We start from the raw sequence: 25,663 nt of genomic DNA, 5'->3' as shown, positions 1-25,663 counted from the left end.
ATAACCCAGGATCCATTTCCCTCCCTTCTCCTAAGACAGGATATATCAACATTAGAAGTCATCACAAGTCAAAACCCAAAAGAATCCTTGATAGTTGACATAAATCACTGGAGTCCCAGAATGTATCTACAGATTTATATACCAACATTCATAGAAAATGTTTTAAGGGAAATTCAGCAGTCACAACAGCAAAGCCATTAGAAAGAAAACAGTTTCCATACTGAGCATCCTGCTGCTCTACATTAACACAGAGTGCTGGCCGACATTATCTCCTTCAAAGGAGACTCCACACATTTCATCTTCTCAAAGCAAGTCCACCTTCTCATAGGTCTTTTCAATGAGGGTTAACAAGTTCTTCAAGTCAGCTGACTGCTGAATAGTGTTCAAATCCTTTAAGAGACCTTTCTGATTCTTTGTCTTCAAAATTTCTTCCTAAAGAAGGGAAGAATGATGGACAACAAATAAAACCCGCTTTTGTCAAGTGCAGCAGGAATTCCCCTTTCATGCAGCCCAGCTGTAGCCAAAATAAGATAAAAAAAGATTCAAAAAGACAAAGAGTAAGTCTTCCCTTCAACAGTTATAGATATGTTTCAGGTATGATTACAGTTTCCCTAGGACCACAGGTTTTTCTAGGAAGAGACAAGTGATCCTTCCAATCAGAGAGTGATTTAGCTTAGAAGGGACCTTAAAGATCCTCCAGTTCTAAGGCCCCTGCCAATGACAGGGACACCTTCCACTAGACCAGATTGCTAAGGTCCCATCCAACCTGGCCTTGAACACTTTCAGGGATGGAGAGAGTTTCCAGGGTTTTGTTCTCTTTTTAAAACATAAGTACATAGTTCCCAATGAAAAGAAACAAGAAAAAAAAAGGAAAAAGAAAATCTCTCCAATTTTTCTGAATTTTCAGAATTGCCCCCCCTGACAGAAGATGTGATAAAAGCACATTCTGTTGCTTTCCTTCTCATAACCAAAGTATTACATATATATATTTTATATAAATAACTGTTATCTATATGTATATAAATATATTACATATTCCACACTCACCTGCAAAGTAGGTGCCTGCAAACTGTGCTTGGGGAGTTCTGGAAGGTGGAGTGCACCACTGCCATTTTCCTGGAATACCTAGGAAGGGAAAAAGAAGAAATAATCCAAAAAAACCCAAACATCAGGCTCCCCAGTAGGAAAATAACCTGGCTGTCATTACCCATCTTCTGAAAACTAAACTTCTTAATTTTGCAACTAAAGTTGGTAAAATTGAAAAGAGTCATTCCCAAAGGCAAACGAGGCCTTCCTTAAATGACATTCCCTGAGAAACAGCTTGTTTATGACAGCTCTGGAAGTTAGTCCATTCCTATAGGTTAGAGTACAGAAGTATTTATTGGAGGTACCTTCCTGGCCTCTTTTTCATCTTCCTCTAACTGGTTCTTCAGCAGCTGGATTTTGTACTGCAGTTGCTGCACAGTTTCCTCAATGTGCTCTGCTGATCGCTCAGCTTCAGTTATTTCTTCCTAAAACAAAACAGACACAAAACCAGAATAAAATTTACTTCAAAGATAGGGAGCCTTTTGTACAGAACAATCCAGACAGAAACACTGCTGTGCAGCAAAGGTGGGTGATGATGAGGAGTGGACACTCCCTCCACAAGAACATAGGCACAGCCAGCTCTCTACTAAAAGGTTACAACACACACTGAGTAGCAGCAGCTGGGAAAGGTAATTCCTTCCCTTTCTTGCCTTTTTTACCTGCAGTTGTGCCAAAGATTCCTCATTTGCCTCAAGCATTTGTCTCTCTGCCATTTGAAGGCTTGGGATATTCTTCAGGCTGTCCAGCTTCCCTGGAGGCACCTTTACAGTCTTGAAAACTCTCAGCACCCTTAAGTGTAGAAAAAGGAAAACATGACTTGTTTGGAATTCGAAATGACTAATTACTTCTCTGGGGAAAAACTAAACTCAGTTTAGCCCAATTGCTGCCAGTGAAGTAAAAGGCTCCAGACAGGAAGGAAAGCTGTCTTGAACTCTTTACCAAAATCATGTGGAATAGATGTCTATCTAAAGAAGGAACCAGGAACAAGAAATCCCACCATTCTCACCTTTGCTACTGCACTGACCTTGTGTGATTTCCATCCCACTGGCCTGCACACTCCCTGATTATAAACTATTCTGACCCTTCTGCTTTTCAAAATAAAACTAAGTTCTAAAATCAGCATTTTAGCTGCTTCCAAATAATCAACATTTTAGTAAAACCTGAACATGATATAGGATATATAGCTTTTTGTCAGAGGGAAAGTTTAGCTTGTCCTCAAAGCATGGTACAAAATAACTGGGTAAAAAAAATCTCTTCTCTCACTCTTATTTTAATTTATAATTTCTTACCTTTTTTTCAGTACATTGAGGTGCTTCTGAACATCATCTTTCTCCTTCCTCTGTTGGTACAAAACAGATCTGGAAAGAAAATAAAGGCAGAATTCCTGTCACAAAGCCTGCAAGCACAGAGAACACATCAAATGAAGTGCAGACAGTCAGAACTTCTCTAGGTAAAAATTTCCAATTTCAGATAGAAAGTGTTATATTATATTGCATAAAATATAGACAGACAGCCATATTGCCCAAAAAAGCTCCAAAGCATTTCCAGTTCAAGCAATACTACAATTTTTACTTTATTCCTTGTGGAAACAAAGAAGAACCATCAGGATATTTGGCACTTACAGTACTGCTGAATCCACTACAGTTTCCAGAAATTGTCTACTGCTCTCTGAGAGGGTCTGCCAAGATCCTATTGTAGCACTGGAAAGCTTCACTTTTTTTGAAGAAACATTTTCTCCTGTTAACACAAAGGAAGAAAAGGAAAAAATATGATTTGTCAAACCTGGACAGATGATTTTGTGACTCATTTCAGTCAGATGGGAGTCAAAGGTGTAACAGTTCAGATTTAACAGGAAAGAACAAGGTCCTACCTCCAGGGGAATAGTCTCTCTGCTCCTTAACTGTCCTTTTCACTGTCTCAGTGACCTGCTGAAGAGAAAAATTTGTAGCAAATGTGGCAAATTTGAAACATCCTCTGCTGTGCCATCATCCATCCACTACCATCAACCCACTGTGTTAGTGCCTGACAGAAGCCTTTGATACTAACCACTAAAAAACCACCTTTTTTGAACTGTGCAACAGTAATTCATGCCAAACAGGCTAAGAAAAAAAAAAAGCACTCTTCCCAATTCCTCTCATTCCAAGAATGAGATCATGAAATAAATGCACAGGATGTTTGTCTGTTCAGCAGCATCTTGAGATCGTGCTGTTCAACAGTTCAGTGGCTGGGCAAGAGACCTTGTTGGAGAACCCTGTCCTGAGACAGGCAGAGAATATCTTCCAAAGGTGAATAAACTGAGCTGAATGAACTCTGACCTGATCACTCTGCTCAATCAGATGCTGTTCAGCAGCTCTTCACAACTGCACAGCCAGCTTACCTTTTTGCTCATGATCAGGCAATGCTTCCCTCTACTTGTGACAGGCACAGTAGCACCCAACTAGGAATTCTGGAAACCAGGAAGCAGTCAAGGCTGCTCAAAAGAGCTGTTCACACTGGGCATTTCCTCGAGTTACATTTAATTACTTAATTGTTCTCTAGAAATTTCAGTTTAAAAATGGGCAAAAATACCTCTTTCCCCCCCCCCTTTGGTTACTTTTCTACTTTGATCCAAAATAATGAATACCTGTCTTTTTTGACCTTGTTTTCTTCCTTCTCCATCTGTTCCTTTTTTTTTGCTGGAAGGCCTCAGTTTGTGTTGAGACTTAAAAGGGTTTTTTGCTGATCTCCCACCAGGGGTCTCCCCCATTTTAGTGGAAGGTTTGTGGCGGGGTTTCATTATCTGTAAACCAACGGGAACAGAAGGAAAAGACAAAATTAAAATCTAGCAATTACGAGCCTAAATGAGCACAAATGTTCGCATATTTGCTAATCTAAAGCCTAAATCTCGTATATTTACCTAAGTGCAGGACTCCTAAAAAAGCATCCCCATCTGCCTTTTAGACAAACTCTTACTTGTTTCACATCTGTTTATAAAGTCAAAAGGCAGCATGACGGGTATGTCAAAGAGCAGCAATGGCAAAGCAACAGAACTGACCTGAGAAAAGACTAATTTGTTCTTAAAGGTTTCCATCAGTATAAAATTCTCTGCCTCTCAAAAGACCCTACTTGTAACACTGTGTCCAGCTCTGGGGTCCCTAAAATAAGAAGGATGTGGAGCTGCTGGACCAAGTCCAGGGGATGCCACAGAGACACTCTGAGGGCTGGAGCACCTCTGCTGTGGAGACAGGCTGGGAGAGCTGGGGGTGTTCACCTAGAAAAGGCTCTGGGGAGAACTTAGAGCTCCTTCCAGTGCCTAAAGGGGCTCTAAGAGAGCTGGAAAGGGACTTTGCCCAAGGGTCTGGAGGGACAGGACAAGGAAGAATGGCTTTAAACTGAAAGAGGGCAGGTTTAGATGACATATTAAGAAAAAACTCTTTCCTGAAAGGGAGGTAAGGCCCTGGCACAAGTTGGCCAAAGAAGCTGTGCCTGCTCCATCCCTGGAAGTTTTCAAGGCCAGGTTGGATGGGGCTTGGAGGAAGCTGGGGTAATGGAAGGTGTCCCTGCCCATGGCAGGGGAGTGGGACTAGATGGTCTTTAAGGTTCCTTCCAACCCAAGTCATTGTGTGATTTTATCTTTCTAATGCACAGTCATCCAATTACCAGACCTTCTTACCTTAGCCTCTAATCACAACAGTCCTTGCTGCCATTCAAACCTATAGTTTCTTTTCTTACTTACCACAGAGACAGAGGGAAGAGCAATCCCACAGAAGGGAACAGCCACAACATCCCACCCCCCTTCTCTTCCCTATATATATTCAGTTTTTCTTTCATCCCCTCAGGCCATTTTCCCCTCACTCAGGTCCTGTCACGGCTCACCAGGGGAGCGTTGTGACTGACCCTACACCAGGTAAATAAGCCCCAGGCTTATTCAGGCAAGCCATGTTAAGAAGCCCTATAAGAGGTAAATAATGCCTAAACGAGGTAAGCAAGCCCTATAAAAGGTACATAAACCCCAAACCACGTAAGTAAGCGCTGTCTTTCCCCTCCACAACTGCCGATGCTGCCGGACAGCTTTCGCAGCGCACAAGAGATGGCGTGAGGACTACAACTCCCGGCATGCACCGCTCCCCAGCGCTGCTCGGCGCACTCGCACACCGAGTGCAACGCAGGCTGGGAGTCGTAGTCCTCTCCACCCATACTCCCAATACCCCTAAACGCCCGCTCTCCCGCCGCTGCCTAATAACACCCCGGGTAACATCTCCACAAAAAGCTTCTCCCTCCTCCCGGTTAATCCCGCCCCGAGCCTCACCGGCCCGGCGCTGCCGCCTCCTCTTCCTCCTCCTCAGCGCTCCGGCCACAGCCCGCGGGGACGTTATAAAATAAACCGCGCTCCCCGCGCGCACGCGCACTGACGTTCCCGCCCGCTGCGCGTGCGCGGGATCCGAGCGCTGACGGAGGGGCCGAGACAGGTAACGGGAAGGGGGGACGGGGGGTTGTCTGTCCCTATTCCCATTCCTGCCCTTATCCCTGTCCATATCCATGTCCGGAGCCCCTGTCCCGGTCCCTGTCCTTGTCCCGATCCCCTAACCCTGACACCATCCCGGCCCCGCGTCCCCATTGGCCGCCGAGGGGGCGTGTTTGTGGGCGGGGGGCGGTGGCGGGGGGCGCCCGGTCACCCCCCGGCTGTGGGCGCTGAGGGGGGACAGCGGGCAGGGCGGCTTTGGGGCTCCCTCGGGGTGAGGGGCTGGCGATGGAGAGATGGGCAGAGAACTGACTGAAGCTCAGCAAGGGCCGGTGCAGCGTCCTGCGCCCGGTGAGGAACAGTCCTGGAGTGTATTAGTGACAGCACTGCCAGCAGGTCAGGGGGGAGATCCTGCCCCTCTGCTCAGCCCTGGGGAGGCACATCTGGAGTGCTGTGCCCTGCTCTGGGCTCCTTAGGACGGGAGAGACGTGATGCTCCTGGAGCGGATTGTTGTGATCAGATTATTACGATTATTAGAGATGCCTCTAGCCCATTTAAAGTGCAAGAGGGACCACATGCCAGTAGTACGGATTTTATTTAACAGTAAATGTGAGGGGGAGAGAGAGAGAGAAAGAAATAGAAAAGAGAGGGAGAGGGAGAGAAAGAGAGTGACAAAGAGTAGGCAGATATCACCACCTCATGGATTCAGAAGGTGTCCTGTAGTCCTCTTGCCCGTGGCTTCTTGGTGGCGAGGGTTCCACAAAACACCGAGTTCAGTGGATTAATATAAGTTCAGGGATATGGGGTGCCCAAGCACCTCCCCTGCAGGAGGGAGTTTTACACTGTCTTTTGCAACACTGTGGATCATAGGGTGGAAGGGCTCAGAAATGAGTCTGGGGGCTATGGCCTCCCCCTGCCAGACCCAGCCAGGGCTGATTTTCAGCACAGCTGCTGAGTTGGCTTTCCTTGTGGATACATTCCTCTCCCCCAGGCTTGTTTAATTCTCCTTAGATCTGAGATAATTGGACAGTAGTACCGCCTTTATCTTATCTCAAGTTCAGGTGGCTTAACTCACAGTCCAGTTTCCCAGTTTCAGGAGGCGTATTTGGACAGGGTGGGCTTCTGTGGTTGGAGCTTCTTTATACAGTTTGGGCATAGTAGGCAAAGTCCTTCAGTGATCTTAACAGTGGTTAAGACAATTATGATTTTTAAGTCTCTTACATGGCTCCAGCAGAGGGTGACAAAGATGATGAAGGGACTGGAACATCTGTCTTAGGAGGAAAGGCTGAGGGAGCTGGGCCTGTTCATCCTCAAGAAGAAAGTGGGGACCTCGTCCATGTCTGTCAGTGTTTGCAGGGAGGGGGCAGAGGATGGACCAGTTGGGGTTTCCCAGCAATGGGACAAGAGGAATGGGCTGGAACTGGTGCCCAGGAAGGTCCACCTGAACATGAGGAAGAAATTCTTTCCTGTGCAGTGACTGAGTACTGGAACAGGTTGCCCAGAGAGTTTGTGGAATCTCCCTCACTGTAGATGTTCCAGAGCTGTCTGGACACAGTCCTGTGCCATGTGCTCTGGGAGGACCCTACTTGAGCAGGGAGGTTGGACCAAATGACCCCTTGTGGTCCCTCCCAACCTGTCCCATTCTGTGATTCTGTGACTGATGCAGCAGTGGGGGCCCAGGTTACCTTTCATCCTGGCTGCAGCATCACATGCCCACAGGGAATGAGTGCTCCTCAGGTGCTCCTCTGTGCCCAGCAGGTTATATACATACCACATTTAGCATATATATTATTAAAGCATGTGTTTGGAGTGTTGCTGCAACACCATAATGGTGAGAGAGGTGTTTTCCAGTTTTATGTGATATTTCTCATAAGGGTGTCAGGGAAGTGTGATTTTCCAGGGGTTGTGAAGGAAATGAGGCAGAGAGGAGGTGAGTGGCCCTTGGAGCCAAGCTGTAAAGGTTGTGGCTTCAGAAAGAAACAGGGATAGGGTATGGAGAGCAGCAGCAAAGGAACTTACAGCTTTCAGGAGTTACTGAGCTTACAGAATCACAGGATGGTTTGGGTTGGAAGGGACCTTAAAGATGATCTCATTCCAACCCCTTGCCGTGGGCCGGGATGCCTTCCACTACACCAGGTTGTTCCAAGCCCCATCCAGCCTTGAGCGTTTCTGGGGACGAAGCAACCACAGCTCCTCTGGGCAGCCTGTGCCAGGGCCTCACCACCCTCACAGAGAAAGTTAAAGTTGTCTTCCATACCAGTCTCACGTGTGGAGGCATGAGCTCTGGAGCTCTTGCATTATCCCTGTGTTCTCACACGCCACAATCTTTTTCTCCTTTTTTTCTCAGTGTCTCTGGTTACCATCCAGCCCAAGCCACCTTTACCAAAGTTTGTGATATATCAGCAATTTTCTGACAGTCCACTTTCTGCAGAGTGCCTCCTTGATGTTTGATATAGGAAGAAAACCTTCCCTGTGACGGTGGTGAGGCCCTGGTACAGGTTGTCCAGAGAAGCCTTGGCTGCCCCATTCCTGGAAGAGGGTCCTTCTTTGCCTTTAAGGAATTCATAGATGAGAGAGATGGGAAGGTCAGAGGGTAGCTGGGCATGGCATCTTCGTGCCTCACACTGGCTTTTCAGTGACTGATTAACGATGGTGCTGCTGAGGGACTGAATAAGTCACACATTTACGATGTGAATATAGACGGGTTTGGGAACGTTTCCTTGGCTAGAGGAAAATGATAATGCAGATATGTGTATTTATTTTGTCCAGCTCACCCCAAGCTGACAGCTCAGCCATGCTGAGGGCCAGGGACGTCATCCTGCGGCTGCGGCCGTGCCACCACACATCCCCGGCACAGATTCCAGCCAGCCGGAGCACGTGGCGTTCCCTGCACAGGCAGCCCCTGCACCCAGAATGGGCTGCCCTGGCTGAAAAGCAGCTAAAAGGCAAAAACCCCAAGGATTTAATCTGGCACACCCCAGAGGGGATCGACATCAAACCGTTGTACTCCAAGAGGGACACCAAGGACCTCCCTGAGGAGCTGCCAGGGGTGAAACCTTTCACTCGGGGGCCCTATCCCACCATGTACACCTATAGGCCATGGACAATCCGACAATATGCTGGATTCAGCACGGTGGAGGAGAGCAACAAGTTCTACAAGGACAACATAAAAGGTAGGGCAGCTGGTTTGGGAAAAAACATTGCCTTGTGAAGCAGTGGGGAACATGGATTCAGTGAGTTACATGGCAAATGGGATTGTTTTGCCTCATGAGTTTGGGTTTCTGATGGGATCTTCCCAGTGGCGCTGTATTTCTTTATTATTGGGAAATTGGATCATTTCTGGAACTGCCTTTGCTTCATTTTGCTGTGGAAAAGGAATGTGTTAAATGCTGGTTTTAGTTATTGCACCTTAACACATAGAGAGACGTAATTTGGCTCCATCCCAGAGTCCAACCAGCAGAGATTATGGAGCACTTCACACTTGTTTTGAGACCATGAGAGAAAATTGTAGTGGAAAAAAAATGTTGAACTATGTAACTTAACTTCTGGTGATAGCACATTCTGACGTTTTCGGTTTCCATCTCATATTCTGAAGGAACTCATAAATACCTATAAATAGTGTCATTCATGGCATATTGCTAAATACAAAGTATGGGGATTTTCCTTATTTAAGAACAGTTTTCCCAATATTTCTGCAGAGTGTTGTCCTTTGCAGATGTCCCTGCCCATGGCAGGGGGGTTGGAACTAGATGATCTTTAAGGTCCTTTCCAACCCAAACCAATTCTCCGTGGTTGTTGAGGAGTTGTTTGGGGATTTCTACATCTTTTGATACCATGGTTTTTTGTTTCTCTTTCCTGTAGCTGGCCAGCAGGGATTGTCTGTTGCTTTTGATTTGGCCACCCACCGTGGCTATGACTCAGACAATCCACGAGTTCGAGGAGATGTTGGAATGGCTGGAGTTGCCATTGACACTGTGGAAGACACCAAAATCCTTTTTGATGGAATTCCTTTGGAGAAAATGTCTGTTTCCATGACAATGAACGGGGCAGTGATTCCCGTGTTGGCAACATTCATTGTGACTGGAGAAGAGCAGGGAGTGCCCCAGGCCAAGCTGACAGGGACAATCCAAAATGACATCCTGAAGGAGTTCATGGTCCGCAATACGTACATATTCCCCCCAGAGCCATCCATGAGGATCATTGCTGACATCTTCCAGTACACCTCAAAGGTATTCATTGCTTAAATGTGCTTCTGTTACTATGTCAAGTTAACTATTTATGAGGCACTTTGGAGAACAAAGCACAAGATGGGAAGACCTGTCATAGTGAAGAATAGTGAGGTTGTGGAAAGGGCTGGCAGGAGAAGTTAAGATCCCAAATCACTTACAACATAAATGTGAAGGTTTTTTAAGTCAGTCCCAATCAAAGTCAGATTAAGGTGAGCCTAAGCCTGAAAGGATGCAGGAAGCTTGGAGATGAGGAACATTCAGGCTGTTCTTTGCAGAGACAGTAAGAAGCCACATAGTTAAGCATTATTTGCAGGAGCAAAGAGGTAAGAGTCTTGAGAGGCTTCTGCTGCAAAATTAAGCATGAGAAGAAGGTAATGAAAGGAGTGAAGTCTGGAACTGATGACTAGAAGTTCAGTGCTCCCAGTTGTTTTCTTAGTTGCATTTTCATTGGAAAGGTGGCACACAGCCTGTGATGGAGAACAATACTTAGCATGGTGAGTGATAGTACAGGCACAGTGAATAGTGCAAAAAGGTGAAACCACATGAAGTAAAGATCTGCAAACACCATTTCATAGGGATGGATTATATTTGCAGTCTACAGGGAGTGCACAGAATGGGCTGGAACACCTCTGCCACGGAGACAGGCTGTTGTTCAGCCTGGAGTGGAGAAGGCTCCAGGAAGAGACCTCATTGCAGCCTTTCAGTGACTAAGGGGGTTTATAAAAAAGACTGAGAGAACTTTTTACACAGGCAGGTAGTGATAGGACAAGGGGAACAGTTTTAAACTAAAAGAGGAGAGATTCAGGTTAGATACTAGGAAGAAATTCTTCCCTGTGAGGGTGGCGAGGCCCTGGCACAGATTGCCCAGAGAAGCTGTGGCTGCCCCATCCCTGGACGTGTTCAAGGCCAGGTTGGAGCAACCTGGGACAGTGGAAAGTGTTCTTGCCCATGGCAGGGGGTTGGAACTGGGTGAGCTTTAAGGTCCCTTCCAACTCAACCCGTTCTGTGATTCTGTGAATGGATTATTTGTGAATGTTGATAGAGCAATTATCCACCCTACCCCTTGCTGTTATACCCTGTTGTCTCTTTTTTTCACAGCATATGCCAAAATTTAATTCCATTTCCATCAGTGGGTACCACATGCAAGAGGCAGGAGCTGACACCATTCTGGAGTTAGCTTATACTATAGCAGATGGCTTGGAGTACTGCAGAACTGGGCTTAAAGCTGGCCTCACCATTGATGAATTTGCACCAAGGTGAGCTCAAGAAATTTGCAAGTATACAACTCACTTTTTGGTAAAACCTCTAAGACAGTTTAATATGAAATTCTGTATTTTTAGGCATACAAGCAATGTTGGCAATGCTCACGTTGCAGATAGGTTTGGGTTTGTTTTTGTTATGTCATTTCAGTTGTAAAATCTATTTTGTCCAACACCTAGGCTAATAAACTGAATAAAGCTCATGCACAAGCATTGTCAAGGTCAATTTTAATTTAATTTTCAGCAGAATATTGTATTTTTTGTATAGTTAATGCCAGACTAGGCAAGAATTATAGTTTCAGTAGTCTTGTTTATTTACAGATTCCCTAACTATACAGTGAGTTTAAAAAAGAAGAGGTGTGGTGCATGGAGCCTGTTGCACATTCAAGCTGTAGAAATCAAATGAATTAACCCATCCCTGACATCTGTGGCAAGATCCAAGTGGATCATGTAGAATAAGACACAGCCTTATTTTCAGACTTCGAAGTGACAGGGAATTCTGTAAGAGCTTTTGGCACATTGTTTCCATAGCTAATTCACTGTTAAAAAAGTGCATCTTTAGTATAACGACTTTTACTGGTGTGAACTGTGCATGTTTACATTTAAAAATCATAAAAGCTGTAAGTAAGTAAAAGTATATTGATCAGTCTGTTCCCTGATTAAACTGATTTGGATTTTGATTAAAATTATCAGGAAAAGGATGAAAGCCTGCTTGTAATATGTAATGTCTTCTCATGATAAGTAGTTTGTGAGTGTAACTGCAGTAGTAGATGGTGTCTGGGAGTATTCCCTGGCACTACACTGTCACTGTCTGTACTTGCTGGAACACTGCTTGAATGAGAGCTCCCCCAAAACAGTCCCTGGGGACAGTTTAGCAGCTCCAGGGGCCGCTGGCAGTGGCAGTTTGCTTGCAGTCACCCTGTTTGGAGGCTAAATCACTTCATTGACATAAACGTGTACGTTCTGTAGCAGCTGGTATCAGTGTCCAGGAACATTCCCATCATCTGCAAAAATAAATTATCAGAGACCTTGCTGTAGGATTTATCCTTTACTGAAACAAAATTATTAGAATGGTTTCATGTTTTATCCTTTTCATGTGCTCTTATTACAGGCTCTCCTTCTTCTGGGGAATTGGGATGAACTTCTACATGGAAATAGCAAAGCTGAGAGCCGGGAGGTGGCTCTGGGCTGACTTGATTGAGAAAATGTTTAAGCCCAAGGATCCCAAATCTCTTCTGCTGAGAGCTCATTGTCAGACTTCGGGCTGGTCTCTCACTGAGCAGGTTAGAAATGGGACTGTCATCATCTTCCTCACTTAAATATGTTCTCATGGTGTGGATCTAAAAGGGGCCTGCTGGTGTTACTAAGGTGCAGCTTCCTGAAGGAGGACACCTGTCCCACTCTTGAGTTTGACAGATGCATACACAAGCTTTGGATACATCTTTATATCCATTCAGGACTCAGAGCATGAAGCCCCCTCTTGTATTTGTCCTGTAAGTTACCTTTTCAAAATGCAGCTGAGGAAGGAAGTAGAGGCACGTTTTCTCGGGATCACTGGCTTGAGAATGCATATGAGGAGCCAAGGAAGTCACTCATGCCCCTGATGACAGCTGCTGAAGAGGGAAGGAATGGTTACAGCTCATCTGTTCTTTAGAAACTGGGTGCACTCTCTGTTCTTCCTGTTCACTTACATTACAACTAGAAAATAAATCATTGAAGCACATATAGTTTCCCAGGTGAGGTCAGAGCTGAGTTCCAGCTCTGATTCCAAGGCCTGCTTCTCAATCAAAGTCAGGCAATAGGAGTTATTTTTAGGTTGTGATTGCAACCATTGTTATTTGACTTCTGTGCCTTGGTTTTATTCTTGTTTTTTGGTTGAAGTAAATGTAATTTTTACTTACATTGCAACAACACAGTACAACTAAAACAATGGAACTTTCTGAGCAGTGGCCTTTGTGGGTCCTCCAATTAAAAGTATTGTGTGGGTACAAAAATATTAATATTACTAAAACGATATTCAGCCATCTTCAAGTCTCCAGTGTAAATAATTTTCTGCCTGGATCATAACTCCTTTTTTCATGTCTAAGCATTACAGTTATCTTAATGTAACTTCTCAGTGCCCGCTGTTTACTCCAGTAGGTTTCACCAGGCAAATATATTTTCCTTTGACCTGCCTTTAGATATGTACCTACTTATAAATCAGGTGTTACATTCTTGCTTATCCAAATCCCATTTATCTGTAATTCTTTAAATGGAATACTTGAACCAGAAAGGCTCCAGTGCAGGCAGAATTACCACGTTCTGTAAAACAGTGATATTAATTCCAATTCTTTATGGAGGATAATATAACTCACATTGGTTCAGTTTGCTTTCTTCAAGGCCACATTGGTGGCTCTAAATTTTTTTGTATACATTCATCTCACCAAAGCCCTTCAAGAAGTAGGTGTGCAGTCTTGACCTATCAATGAATTCTCTCAATAATCACATTAAAAAGTACAGGTAGCTCACTGTGTGAGTCTTCACTCCATCTCAGAACATGGAGACCACCAGAACTCCTCTTTAACTGTGAGGACACTCACATACAACTCAACTCAGGTGTCTGAGAAGAGCAGATAAAAATTTTGACCTAAAGACTGAGATTATATTCTGTAATACTGACTCTATTTCTATAGCTATCTTTCAATTTTCTAGGACTAGCAAGTTGCAACTGTAATTTCTACCTTTAGGTAATGTTGTCATTAATGAAAATATTTAAGTACATTTAGTTCCAAAACAGATCTTGACTAGTAACCTGTCTGACACACTTGCTGTTCACTGTTCCAAGAATTCTGGATTCTGAGAATGGAGGACATCAGGCCTACCTGTTCCATCCTCTCCAACTTGGATTCATTAAGGCCTTCTAAGCACCACTAAGGATAAGTTAGGCTTTGATTTGTTACCATCATCAATTTACTCACACACTGATAATGTTGTCTTTCTTTCTGGATTAATCTCTGTTAAGATACTGACAAGTGATAAATCCATTTGATTTGATGCCTGTTACTGATTGGGCTTTTCTCAGCTTTTGTTCTGATTCCAGTGTTTCAGTGGGAAGTCTTGCACCCGTTTCCCTGCAGAGAGTGTGTGACCAGCCATGGCAGAGCCTCTGAGTTCCAGAGCTGTCCTTTCCCTTCCAGGATCCCTTTAACAACGTTATCCGCACCACGATCGAGGCCATGGCTGCAGTTTTTGGGGGAACACAGTCCTTGCACACAAATTCCTTTGATGAAGCCCTGGGTTTGCCCACAGTGAAGAGTGCTCGCATTGCCAGGAACACACAGATCATAATCCAAGAGGAATCAGGAATTCCTAAAGTGGCAGATCCCTGGGGGGGATCTTACCTCATGGAGTGCCTCACCAATGATGTCTATGAAGCTGCTTTAAAGGTCAGTTTGCATAACCTATCCTGGGAAAACTTTAGAGATGGGAGTTTTGAGAAATATATTTTAAGGGACTATTTGATAAGTTGGTAACTTCTAAACAAGGAATTATTTTACACTTCTGCTTCAGTGATTTCTTTGTGAATGAACTTTACAAAATACAGTTTAGAGCATGGGACTGGACAGGTAGGCATAATAAAAATTTGGATGGTAGTACAAGTACAAAGCTCATTTTTTTAGACCTTGTTACTACTCACTTTCTCAATCCTCTTCATTTCTCAGCTTATTGAGGAGATAGAAGAAATGGGTGGAATGGCCAAAGCCGTTGCTGAGGGGATTCCCAAACTTCGTATTGAAGAGTGTGCAGCCCGGAGACAAGCCAGGATTGACTCTGGTAGGAGCAGGGAGATGAAAGTAGGGAAAACTGCCACTAGAAACCTTTGTATAAAGGGTTTTTTACACACGTTTTCATTGGGTTTTTGTCATCTTGGTTTAAGAGTAACAGATTGTGAGTGGTAAAATGAATGGTGATAGTTTTATGCCTGTGAAAGCTTCTGGAAAAAGATTTGTGAAATACAGTGCCAGTGCAAAAAGCCTTACTTGACATATTGAAGATTAGACTAGACAAGGCACTAGAAAGACCATTTTAAAGGGATATTTGGAGCCTTCAATACTTAATAGATTAATTTCTGATAGGAGCTTTTATCCATGATTCCTGAATTAAAAAGCAGGAATGCCACCAGATGGCGGTATGGAATGCAGCTGGCCAGATTCCTGGGGTTACTGGAGAAGCCATTATTCCTGAAGACCAGAAAAAATGCAGTGCAAAGGATGATACAGCTCTTTATTTGTGATATACGAATGTGTATATGAATGTGTACACATGTGGTATATATATATATGTAGAGATATTTTTACATGTGTCCTTATAACTCTATTCTACTTTTTGTAATCTGAGTTTCAGTAGCAGTCCAATAACAGAAAACAGGGATAACTCATACATAAAAGAAGTTAAATGAACTTCTTTGTATAGAGGATAAATTTGAAGCAGGTCCTAATTAAGACCAATAAAGAATAATCAGTCAAGTTCTGTGTTTTCTCTCCCAAGGTAAATTACTTGATGTTGCTTCAAAGAGCATATTAATGTTATCAGGCACTGCAAAAAAAAATGATTGATAAGTTCATACTGGCTGAAAGCTAAAATATAGTTTTCCACTCCATTTTTATTCACATGGAGTAGTTTTAGGTAGGAACTTCACTCTATTTGATAAGTCAGAAAAGTAAATGCAGAGGAGTGCAGGAGACCAGCACTTCTGCTTAATTCTATAAGATTCACTTATGTAAGCTTAAAAATAGAAAATGGCCAATGTATATTAGGGGCTCATTACTACATCAGTTTGTAAGATAAATATTGTTCCATTTAATATCTTTTTTTCTGGCCCAGTGTTCCCTGAGTTGAATGTTCATACATTTAATCACCTCTCATCATAAAATCTGGAGAATACAGACTTAAATCCTTTCTATAAGAGAAAATCTTACATGTTTGAAATGAATATAGTTATAATGCATTATAATGCTCAAAAAGTTCTTGTCCTGTTGATACTGTGTCTTTTCACAGTAGTTTACAAATGTATTCTGAGTTTCTGGTGTTTCCACTGGAAATAGGGTCTGAAGTAATTGTTGGAGTAAACAAGCATCAGCTGGAGAAAGAGGAGACAGTGGAAGTTCTGGCCATTGATAACACTACAGTCCGTGCCAAGCAGATTGAGAAGATCAACAAGGTGAGAACAACCTTTTTAAAAAGGGAACTTCTTGTAATTGCAGATAGAACTTGAGTAAAGGTGCTTTGCTAATTTCTCTAATACTGAAACACAGTATTAGAATCTGGACAAAAATGTTTTCGTTACATTGACTTGATTTTCCTCATTGTATTTCTGATAGTCTCGTGAAAATGTATCTAACCTTTAAAAACTGGGAGCATTACAGGTCCTGAAAATAAGATAGGAAACAGCTATGCAATGTTCTGCTCTAAAAACAGGTAACATTGCTTAGTCACTCAGTCTGTTTGGTGCAGCTTGTCAAGAGCTACTGAGGGACAGGGTTATGGAACCAGAAATCAATATCTACTTTCATAATCAGTAAAAATGTAGATAAAACTGGCTTAAGAGTTATGTTATGGACTTGTACGTATTTTAAGTTTTGAGGTGCCTTTTTACTTTAATCTTATTGAACTATATAGTGCATATTGCCAGTTCCATGCCTTCAGAATTAATATTTGAGATCTAACAGTCTTACACACTCAAATTCCCATTTCACTTTGCAGTTTCTTTTAACCCAATATCTTTCCCCTGCGCTGTAGGTGAAGGCCAGCAGAGATAATGCAGCAGCCCAGCAGTGCCTGGATGCTCTGACAAAATGTGCTGCCACTGGGGAAGGAAACCTCCTTGCTCTTGCAGTGGAAGCAGCACGTGCCAGGTACTGGGGGTGAACAAGCAACTACTGCTTGAAAAATCAGTGGCTCATTTTCACCTTTTCACTGTTACTGGGTGTGGTGCCAGTGAGATTGGTGTCTTGAGATGTTTTGGGATTTTTCTTCAGAGGTGGAAGTAAAAAGTGGCTGCAGTTTCACACTGTCAAATAGACCATTATTGTATTTTACAGCCTCTTAAGGCCATGCTTTAATTTCTTACAAGGAACCATGCAGTTATAAAGAATCTTGTGTGAACTGAGATTGTTCATACACACTGTGCTGTTTACAACTCATAATCTTACCAGCTTCAGGATGTAACTGGGTTTCTCTGTCACCCTGCTGGTTCATGGGTCAAGGAGCTTAAGAAGTGTCTGAGATGTGAAAATGGATATTCACAATCTCATCATGCTCTGTTGCTTCATCTTTCCTTGCACCACAGATTGGTGTGAAAACATTTTTTGACTGAAGGAGAAATCAGTTTGCTTAGTCAGGCAAAGATGTCAAAGATGCTCGAGTGGTGCAGTGAGACATTCTCAGAGTCTAGTGGAACAGTTACTTTTTTCACCCAAGGTGCTTTTGAGGCTGTTTTCTTTCCTGTTTCAAGGTCAGCATCAGTCTCGAGAATAGATCCTGTCTGTCTGTTCCTTAATTAACTAAATGCCCCAAAAATGAGCAAACCAAATTCACTCTTTATTGGAGTGCTGGCCTCTTTTTACTGTGATATCTCAAATTCTTTCATTGAACACTTAACAACTGTATTTTGAATACACTTTCTCCCATACAGAGCTTGTCAGGAGTCTCCAGCAGCAAGTCCATGTTTGTCTGTGAACTGTGAAGGTCACATAGGAGGGTTGTGTTGGATTTACAAGGGAGTCATATCTTCTGTACCAAAACTGGCCAGTTAATTCCCAGTTTCTTTCCTTGGTGACCATGTCTTCATTAATTGTAAAAGCTTTAGTAGACTGCAGATCTACTTTGTAAGCTGCAAACACAAAACTTAATTCTGCCCCAAAGCTATAAATGAGGTATTACCAAGAAAGAAACTGTCCTGGCATCAGGTACAGAGCATCTGAAGGGGGACTGTGAGCTCTGGGAACATTTATGGGGAGCCTTTCTGTTGGGGCAACGTGGGAAAAGCTTTTCAAGGAAAGCACATTCACCCTTCCCAAGCAGTAGACAAGTGGGCCAGTGTCACCAGCAAGTGACAGGTGCCTCTTTCTTACTGAATGGAAAATGATGGATTTTGATTATGATGTCATCTTATTCACTTGGAATAAAATAAGTGACTCCATGGACTAATACAGAGATTTCAGCTCTGAAAAACACAAGTAGAAAAGTAATTTTGGTACTCTGACCAAAGTAATAAGGCAGATCCAAGGTGATAGAGAACAGCAGTGCTGCCCCCCTTCTGTGCCTCATTTCTCATGAGAAGTTACAGGCAAATGGGTGTAGTTAGGTAGGGTATGAGGCAGGTTATGCCAAGTTCTTTCTCACCTCCATCTGTGTTGCTGTTTTTCTGTCCCTCTCCAGACTCCAGTTCCTGCTGTGCCAGCTCCCAGTGATGGAAAAGGAAAGCAGGAGTGCATTTTATCATGTTGTTCTGCTCCTTTGTCTGCCCAGCCTGTTACCTCATGGTACTTGGTCACCTGATTTCACACTGCTGCCACTCATTACTGCTGAAATGCACAGGCAGGAGTGTGAGGCTGAGCAGACAGAAGGTGACAGTTCTAACGGGCACATTGTGGTCATTGATTTTCTTTGAATTGGTATTTGGGCAGCACAGCCTGTTGTGAGCCACTGGGTGAATCACAGCATAAGTTGCCAAAGGAAACAGATCCTGTGCCCTGTAGGACACACAAATGAACAACATCTTTGCTGGTCACAGTTGTGCTTTTTAATGAGATTGACCCAAAGCTTAGCCAAGAGCCAAGCTCCTCTTGTTGGGAAATCACCTGCTTTTGGGGAAGCACAGGGAATCTCTGAGCAGTGAAGGGCTCTGATCCAGCACAGTTGGTCAGCAGTAATTCTGAGCAGTTAATAAGGCATAAACAGTTTATATACAGACATATTGCCTCAGCCACCAGATATTTTAAAGGGCTATAGACTGATAAAAAATCTCACTCTGTTAAGAAAAGAGGCTGTATTCCTGCCTCCAGAGAGAGCTATTTCATTGTGGATGCATATGTGGCAGAGATTTTAAAAAAAAGTTTATAAGTTTGTTGGTAAACAGTAGGAGAGCATTCATGAGTAGCTGAAAAGCAAAACTCCTGTTATTACTTAAGAACTTTAGATTTAAAGGTTTGCAGGGATTTTATCTCTCTTTTAGAAGGGCCCAACCTCCACTTGGCTGCTACCTCCTTTCAGGTGGTTGTAAGGAACAAATGTGGGAGAAAATGTGAATTCCAGAGGTTTGAAATTTGCTTAGCAGTAGCTGAGTTGGTTGGTTGACTGGTTTGGTCTCTATGTCTCAGCACCTGTGTTTTATTAAAGCAGTATTTTTATTTCTTTCCTTTGACAAAGTTTGCAGCAAGTTGTATTCAGCACGAATTTTTTTAATTGCTTTAGGACAGAGGCTGTTATTTCTGATGTTTGTACAAGAAAACAGCACAGCCTGGTTTGCTTTTCTCACTTGTGCTGCAGGAGTAAAGTGTGTATTATTTCAAATGTGCACAGTGTGTCCAGTAGCAAACAAAAGTTGTAACTTGTACACAAATAAATTTCCCAGATTCTTCTGCATCTTAGTGGATAAGGAGTCAGGAGTAGAGGAGAAGAGTAATAAACACTGAAATAAAAACATAAGGGAAAGGCAAGCATATTCCAGTTAGAATGTTAGGTGTCAGTCTTTTCTGTGTGTTCTTCCTGGTTTTGTCCCCTCTTGATTTATATTTTGTGTTTTAGTATGCATCCAAATGCAAGATCCTGCAGTCTGAGCCCCCCAAAAATCCCTGTTCAGAAAATCTGATTAATTTTCTGAAATATTTTGCCATGCAGTGGTCTCCATTGCCTTGTCACTTGTAAATCAATTCTCACATCAGCAATAAAGTACTTTCTTAAAATTACCTTTGCATGTTCTGTTAGTGGGTGACAGTGGGGTGAGTCACATGTTCAGAGTTGCAGCACCGAAAGGGAAAGGAATGGAAATTAATTTGTCCTGCAGCAAGGGAAATAGTTGGGCCAGTGCCAGTGATGCCTGTGTCCTCTTTTCCTTTCAGCCTCCTGATAATATTCCTGCTTTGTGTCTGTGCCTCAGGTGCACTGTGGGAGAAATAACAGATGCCATGAAGAAGGTGTTCGGGGAGCACAAAGCCAGTGACCGGATGGTGAGTGGAGCCTATCGCCAGGAATTTGGAGAGAGTGATGAAATCCTGCATGCCATCAATAGGTGAGAATTGCTTCCCAGGTAGCCAGACATCTAATAACCTCACATTTAATCCAGGAGGTACATGTGCTACTCACTATGCCCTAAAAAAGCATTTCCCAAACCTGAGTGACATCCCCAGATCAAAGCAATGACCTGCAACAATGACCTGCAAAGCATGACAGGCACTCTTGTGCCTATAAGCAAGGAAGGAGAATGACAAGAATTAAGTGCAGTAAGACAATAGTAAAAAATTGAACTTGTATTTGCTTGCAAACACCAAGGTAATGTTATGATTTGAGGATTTTGTTCAGATAGCCTGTGCAGCCATAGGATTGAGAAGCTGAGAAACTCCACCTGAAATGGCTGTACCTTGGGTTGCTTCTTTTCGAGGCTGTGTAATAGTAATCTCTAAAATATTTCCAGCAATTCATATTACAAAATCTTGATCTACCCATAATTGTTCCTTACTAAAACTGTCAGGCTAAAATCTGTCTGGATATCCACGTACAACTTCCAGTCTCTGGGTGCTACTTACTCATATCCCAATGGAGAAAACATCTGAAGATGGTGGTATGTGTGAAAACAGCTGCCTATTTGTGCCTTTTCTCAGCTTCTGCCTTCACTGCTGCCCTCAGGGGTAAATTGCTGTAGTGGGAGGTGATGTAATTCCAATCGATGCTCATCAGTCCCTGCTGTGTTGGGGCTTACATGTTAAAGAGTTCAGGCTGTCTGGAAAGGGAATTAACTTGATGGCTTCACAGTGGTGATGTTCAGATTGACTTGAAAGTAGTTGTGCTGGAGAATGTCTTATTTTAAATATTTAAGTTTAGGTATTTGTAATTATGGTTTTTACGTGAAACTGAACTGAACTAATTCCTTGAAAATCAAGATGTAGCTCCCTTTTTTACAGAGAATCACAGAACCATTTAGGTTGGAAAAAACCTCCAAGATCATAGAATCCAACCTTTGACCAATCACCACCTTGTTAAGTAGACCAGACCACTCAGTGCCACGTCCAGTCGATTCTTGAACACTTCCAGGGATGGTGACTCCACCACCATCCTGCCTTTATGTCCAAGGTCATGTGTACCACTTAGTAAACATGGTGACAAAACTGGATTTGCTGTGTGTCACTTTGCACAGCCCTTCATAAGGGTGATTTCTCAGTGCCCAGCACGTAAACCAAACCCAGAATTCCAGGGTCTCATGTGGTTTTAGCCTTGGCAGGCTTGGAGCACCTGGAGCTGTTCTTGTTGGGAAGGAGCCTGTGGATGGGGAAGTAAGAAAACAAGAATGTGGAAACAGAAAACAATACAGAGAAAAGGATTTAGAGATGTCACAAATCAATTCAGGTACCTGCTTCACTGATACTCTTAGCAGTCCTTAGGCTGGCCTGACTCCTGTACACCCTCAAGCACAAGCTCTCTCAGTTTGCTTCCTCAGGCTGTCTTGACGTAATTCCTTTTCAAGCTGTCCAGTACAATATTAAAAAAAAAATCAAAACAAACAAACAAAACCACAAAAGCTTTTCTTTCTAAGAAGGGGTAGTCTTAGTGTCCCACTCACAGACAAATCCTGGTGGTACATGAATAATGAGCAATAAGATGAAAGAATAATATCTGAGGCTCTTCAATACAAGAGAAATATCAACAGCTACTATCCAAAAAAAGAGGGGCAATGGAACAAGTACACAGAATATGGGATACAGTAATCCTTCTCTGGACAGTCTTGTGCCCAGTGGAATGGTGATGATGCACAGTGTGATATCCAGGACCTCTCTCTATAACCTGTGTGCAAGTACTTTTGAAATAATCAGACATAATTATTCTCAAAATATAAAAATTGTGGTTTAGTTTGTTGTAATTCAGCTCATTAAACCCTCAGAGAATTCAGCATTTTGTTAGAAAGCAGAAGGGTAGTGGAGTGGGGTTTTTTTAAAAAGAACATTTTATTGGTGAGGCTGATAAATACAAGAAGTGAGTTAGTGATTGTATAACATGAATATTAATATAGTGGTTAGTAATTATAAAACATGAATTTAATATATTAATATATTGCATAGCCAAGCCATGACTTAGAAGATGTTTTTATCTGATGTACAGAAATTATGCTACACTTGCAGCCAGTGCATTTTTTATGTGTGGAAATACTTCTAATGCTTCTCAGTGACTTGCAGTGATACAAGAGGTGTTTTCCACCAGAGTTAACAAGTTCATGGACCGTGAGGGGCGCAGGCCTCGCATTCTTGTGGCAAAGATGGGCCAGGACGGCCACGACAGAGGGGCCAAAGTCATCGCCACGGGATTCGCAGACATCGGCTTCGACGTGGACATCGGGCCCCTCTTCCAGGTAGGACTGACTGAATCCAGTGTGTTCCAAATGCATCCATGTTCCCTCTGAAAATGGAGGGAAGCCCCAGGCCGGGGCTGTTCCCTGTCCCATGCCCTGTCTCCGCGCAGACCCCGCGGGAGGTGGCGCAGCAGGCGGTGGATGCCGACGTGCACTGCGTGGGGGTGAGCACGCTGGCGGCAGGACACAAAACCCTGGTGCCCGAACTCATCAAGGAGCTCAACACCCTCCACCGCCCAGACATCCTGGTCATCTGTGGAGGTGTCATCCCACCTCAGGTACGGGGCAGCATCCTGTCCATCCAGGCCAAGAGCTGCTTTATCTGTGCTGTTTTATCTGTTTCCTCTATCCTGTCGTGTCAGAGGGGATTTACAGGTACAAGGTGGTCACAAAGCACTGTCAGGTCTAACTGTTCTGATTTTTGCTACACCACATCCTGGTTTAATTGTGGGATGGAATATTAAGCTGTGTTATGAAAAGATGAGCCTCAGGGAGATGTTCTTTATGCTCTGTTGTTTCCCATCACCAGTACTTTGCATGTCACTGGTACAGGCTGTCTCCTGTCGTAAGAGACCTCATGGCTTCCAGCCATAAATTTGGGAAGAGCCACAGCTGGTGACTAAGACTGCTGGCAGGTCCCATCACACATCTCATTCACTGTTCAGCCTCTCCTCACCATCACAATCATTAGGCCTCAGTGTTGCCTCTCATTCCCTCTGCTTTCTCCTAAACTACTGAACAGTTTGTTTGATTACTGTGCAGTCACATCTGTGCTTTTCTCTTACATTTTTCCTTAGCTCATCCACAGTTTGCCTGGCTGTATCACCCTTAGGGTTATCCTCTGTCTAGAGTGATTCAAATTGATTTTGCACATAGATCTCCCCTTTTCCCACACTTCTCTCTTTGTTAGCTAATTAGGAAAGCATTCAGGAATTACAGACTTTTAAACTGAACAAACAAAACTCGTAGTATTTTTCTGGGAGACAAATTGTGTTCTATCCAGTATCTCTCGAGGCTGCTACTAACCTGTGGTTGAAAAAGGTACAGAATACCTTATATAAAAGTAAGAGTGAATGCAGAACTGCTTCCCAGATCTTTTTGATATTTCAGGACAATCATAAAATTAGATTAACTTAGATGGCAAGAGACCACAGGGAGTCATCTGCTCCAAGCCCTTGTTTACAGCAGTATTTTCAAAATTAGAAGTTAGATCAAACTTAGATTAGGTCATTCAGGGTCACAACCAGTTGGCTTTTGAAAATTTGTCAAGGATTGACATGAGTCTGATTATAAAGAAATAAAATCTTTCCTATGGATTTTTTTTTTTTATATTTCTTTTTTACCTCCTAACTACCCTACTTTTCCCATCTCCTTGAAGCTGTGCTGCCTTTCTCTGGGATTGGTTGCTTTCTCAGGGCCAGCATACAGGATAGAGCATACACAGCTATAAATGAAAGAGCAATTTTCAGCTGAACCATTAACTATAGATCTTAAATCTATTTTTGAACAGGATTACGAGTTCCTGTATGATGCTGGCGTTACCAACGTGTTTGGTCCAGGGACTCGCATTCCAAAGGCAGCTGTGCAGGTGTTGGATGACATTGAGAAGTGCCTGGAGAAGAGGCAGCAATCCATGTAACTCTGGAATGTCACGTCACAGCAGCCTTACACCACTTGCCTACGGAACGGGATCATCACAAGGGATGGCCAGCCACAAACTGCTTCTACTGCCCCCTGGCCTGGTGTTTTGTGCTTTCTAAGAAAGTTGTAAACTCTCTGCTTTGTTCTATTAGAGGATTATTTATATATGTACTCACCAGAAAATTTTATCTCTAGAACTGTGACTTCAGGAAATGAAGGGAATTCACGAAAGTGTGTTTGGAGTTTTTTTTCCAGATATACTGATAAATAAACTAATTGCAGCTCTTTTGGTTGGTCTCTTTTGCATGTAGAGAACTTGTTTTGCATTTTTTTGGCAGTCACTGTGGACCTGGAACTCTTCAGGCAAAATCACTGAAGTTCAGCAGAGATATGGTTGAATCCAGCAGCACTTTGATTTGGAAAATGGTGACATCTCAGGGAACAGCAGTGCTGTAGAGAGAGCACAGGTGCACAGCTGCTCCTGCGTGGGCTACTGCCACATACAATATTTGTATCTTATTAAACCATGAAATTCAAAAATTATGGTTTATCTACCTCCTCTAGTGGGAGGTATCCCTGCCCATGGCAGGGGGTTGGAACAAGATGAGCTTTAAAGTCCCTTCCAACCCAAACCATTCTGTGATTCTATGAAGCTGTTCATCAAAAAAGGCATTGAGTTCCAATTTATTTTAATACAAATCAGTGTTAATTTTCTTATTTAACTTTATATGTCATCATCTGAGTAGGGAGGAGGAGTATCCTCAATGGAAAGAAAGGAGCCAAAGGTGGTTCACTCAGGTGTGGGTGTCTGCATTGTAAACTCCCTCAGTTTGGTGAGAGAACTCCTAGAATGTGAACAGGCCAGATCTGTTGGGGTTTTTACCTTAAATATCTGTTTGCATTGGGGTGACTGTGCTGGTGATTGCAAACATAAGGTGCCCAGACTCACTCCTGAGGGAAGAACTTGCATTCTGCTTCCATGTCTGAAAAGATCATTTTGTTGACAGCACAGTCCAGAGCTGGATGGGAAATACCATGGAATTAGTTTATATTTTTTATATATATGGAATATATATATCTGGAATTATATTATAATTTGACCATAAATTAACTTCCCAAAACTAAAAAAAAAAAAACAAACCCAAACAAAACAAAACAACTAGTCCCCTGATATTAATGCTATACTGGCTTTCCTGGATCTTTGGTCAAGGGCAGCCCTGCCTTTTAAATTTCCTATATATAAGATAAACCCACCTATGATTCAGAGTTTCTACTGGGGAAGTTTGGATTTGCTTCTTACTGAGTCTGAAAAATGAAAAATAAATTTGAGCCATATTTGATACACAAACACCTGGATTGGATTTTTAAAAATTAAGTACATAAACAGTTAATAATAGATTGGGCTATT

The 25,663-nt window shown here is 43.0% G+C and overlaps 2 protein-coding genes across 7 annotated transcripts; one reads left to right on the top strand and one right to left on the bottom strand.

Moving 5' to 3' along the window:
- Nucleotides 1-121: 121 nt before the first annotated feature.
- CENPQ (centromere protein Q) lies at nucleotides 122-5,468 on the bottom strand. 3 transcript variants are annotated; one of them, XM_051811777.1, is made up of 9 exons: nucleotides 5,375-5,468; nucleotides 3,710-3,865; nucleotides 2,957-3,014; nucleotides 2,709-2,823; nucleotides 2,376-2,444; nucleotides 1,746-1,875; nucleotides 1,392-1,511; nucleotides 1,048-1,125; nucleotides 122-432 (listed from the first exon to the last, which is right to left on the bottom strand). In XM_051811777.1, the coding sequence occupies exons 2-9, from the start codon at nucleotides 3,860-3,862 to the stop codon at nucleotides 304-306; spliced, it is 852 nt and encodes a 283-aa protein (XP_051667737.1). In that variant the 5' UTR covers nucleotides 3,863-3,865; nucleotides 5,375-5,468; the 3' UTR covers nucleotides 122-303. The 3 variants fall into 3 exon arrangements, with proteins under 3 accessions (XP_051667737.1, XP_051667754.1, XP_051667744.1); XM_051811794.1 differs by having other exon boundaries at nucleotides 2,957-3,011; XM_051811784.1 differs by lacking the exon at nucleotides 5,375-5,468 and adding an exon at nucleotides 5,084-5,195.
- MMUT (methylmalonyl-CoA mutase) lies at nucleotides 5,468-24,543 on the top strand. 4 transcript variants are annotated; one of them, XM_051811509.1, is made up of 13 exons: nucleotides 5,468-5,534; nucleotides 8,297-8,700; nucleotides 9,389-9,756; nucleotides 10,855-11,012; nucleotides 12,127-12,298; nucleotides 14,192-14,440; nucleotides 14,717-14,828; nucleotides 16,100-16,215; nucleotides 16,794-16,909; nucleotides 20,155-20,286; nucleotides 22,467-22,614; nucleotides 22,725-22,892; nucleotides 24,125-24,543. In XM_051811509.1, the coding sequence occupies exons 2-13, from the start codon at nucleotides 8,322-8,324 to the stop codon at nucleotides 24,251-24,253; spliced, it is 2,247 nt and encodes a 748-aa protein (XP_051667469.1). In that variant the 5' UTR covers nucleotides 5,468-5,534; nucleotides 8,297-8,321; the 3' UTR covers nucleotides 24,254-24,543. The 4 variants fall into 4 exon arrangements, with proteins under 4 accessions (XP_051667469.1, XP_051667490.1, XP_051667479.1 ...); XM_051811519.1 differs by lacking the exon at nucleotides 5,468-5,534 and adding an exon at nucleotides 5,772-5,878; XM_051811500.1 differs by lacking the exon at nucleotides 5,468-5,534 and having other exon boundaries at nucleotides 8,247-8,700.
- Nucleotides 24,544-25,663: the final 1,120 nt, after the last annotated feature.

This window comes from Manacus candei, unplaced genomic scaffold (assembly GCF_025592945.1).
Source record: "Manacus candei isolate 608988 ecotype Guabito, Panama unplaced genomic scaffold, ASM2559294v1 h1tg000007l, whole genome shotgun sequence".
Lineage (NCBI taxonomy): Eukaryota > Metazoa > Chordata > Aves > Passeriformes > Pipridae > Manacus > Manacus candei.
Note: the sequence above shows the minus strand (reverse complement) of the source record. Positions and strands in the feature narration are given on the sequence as shown.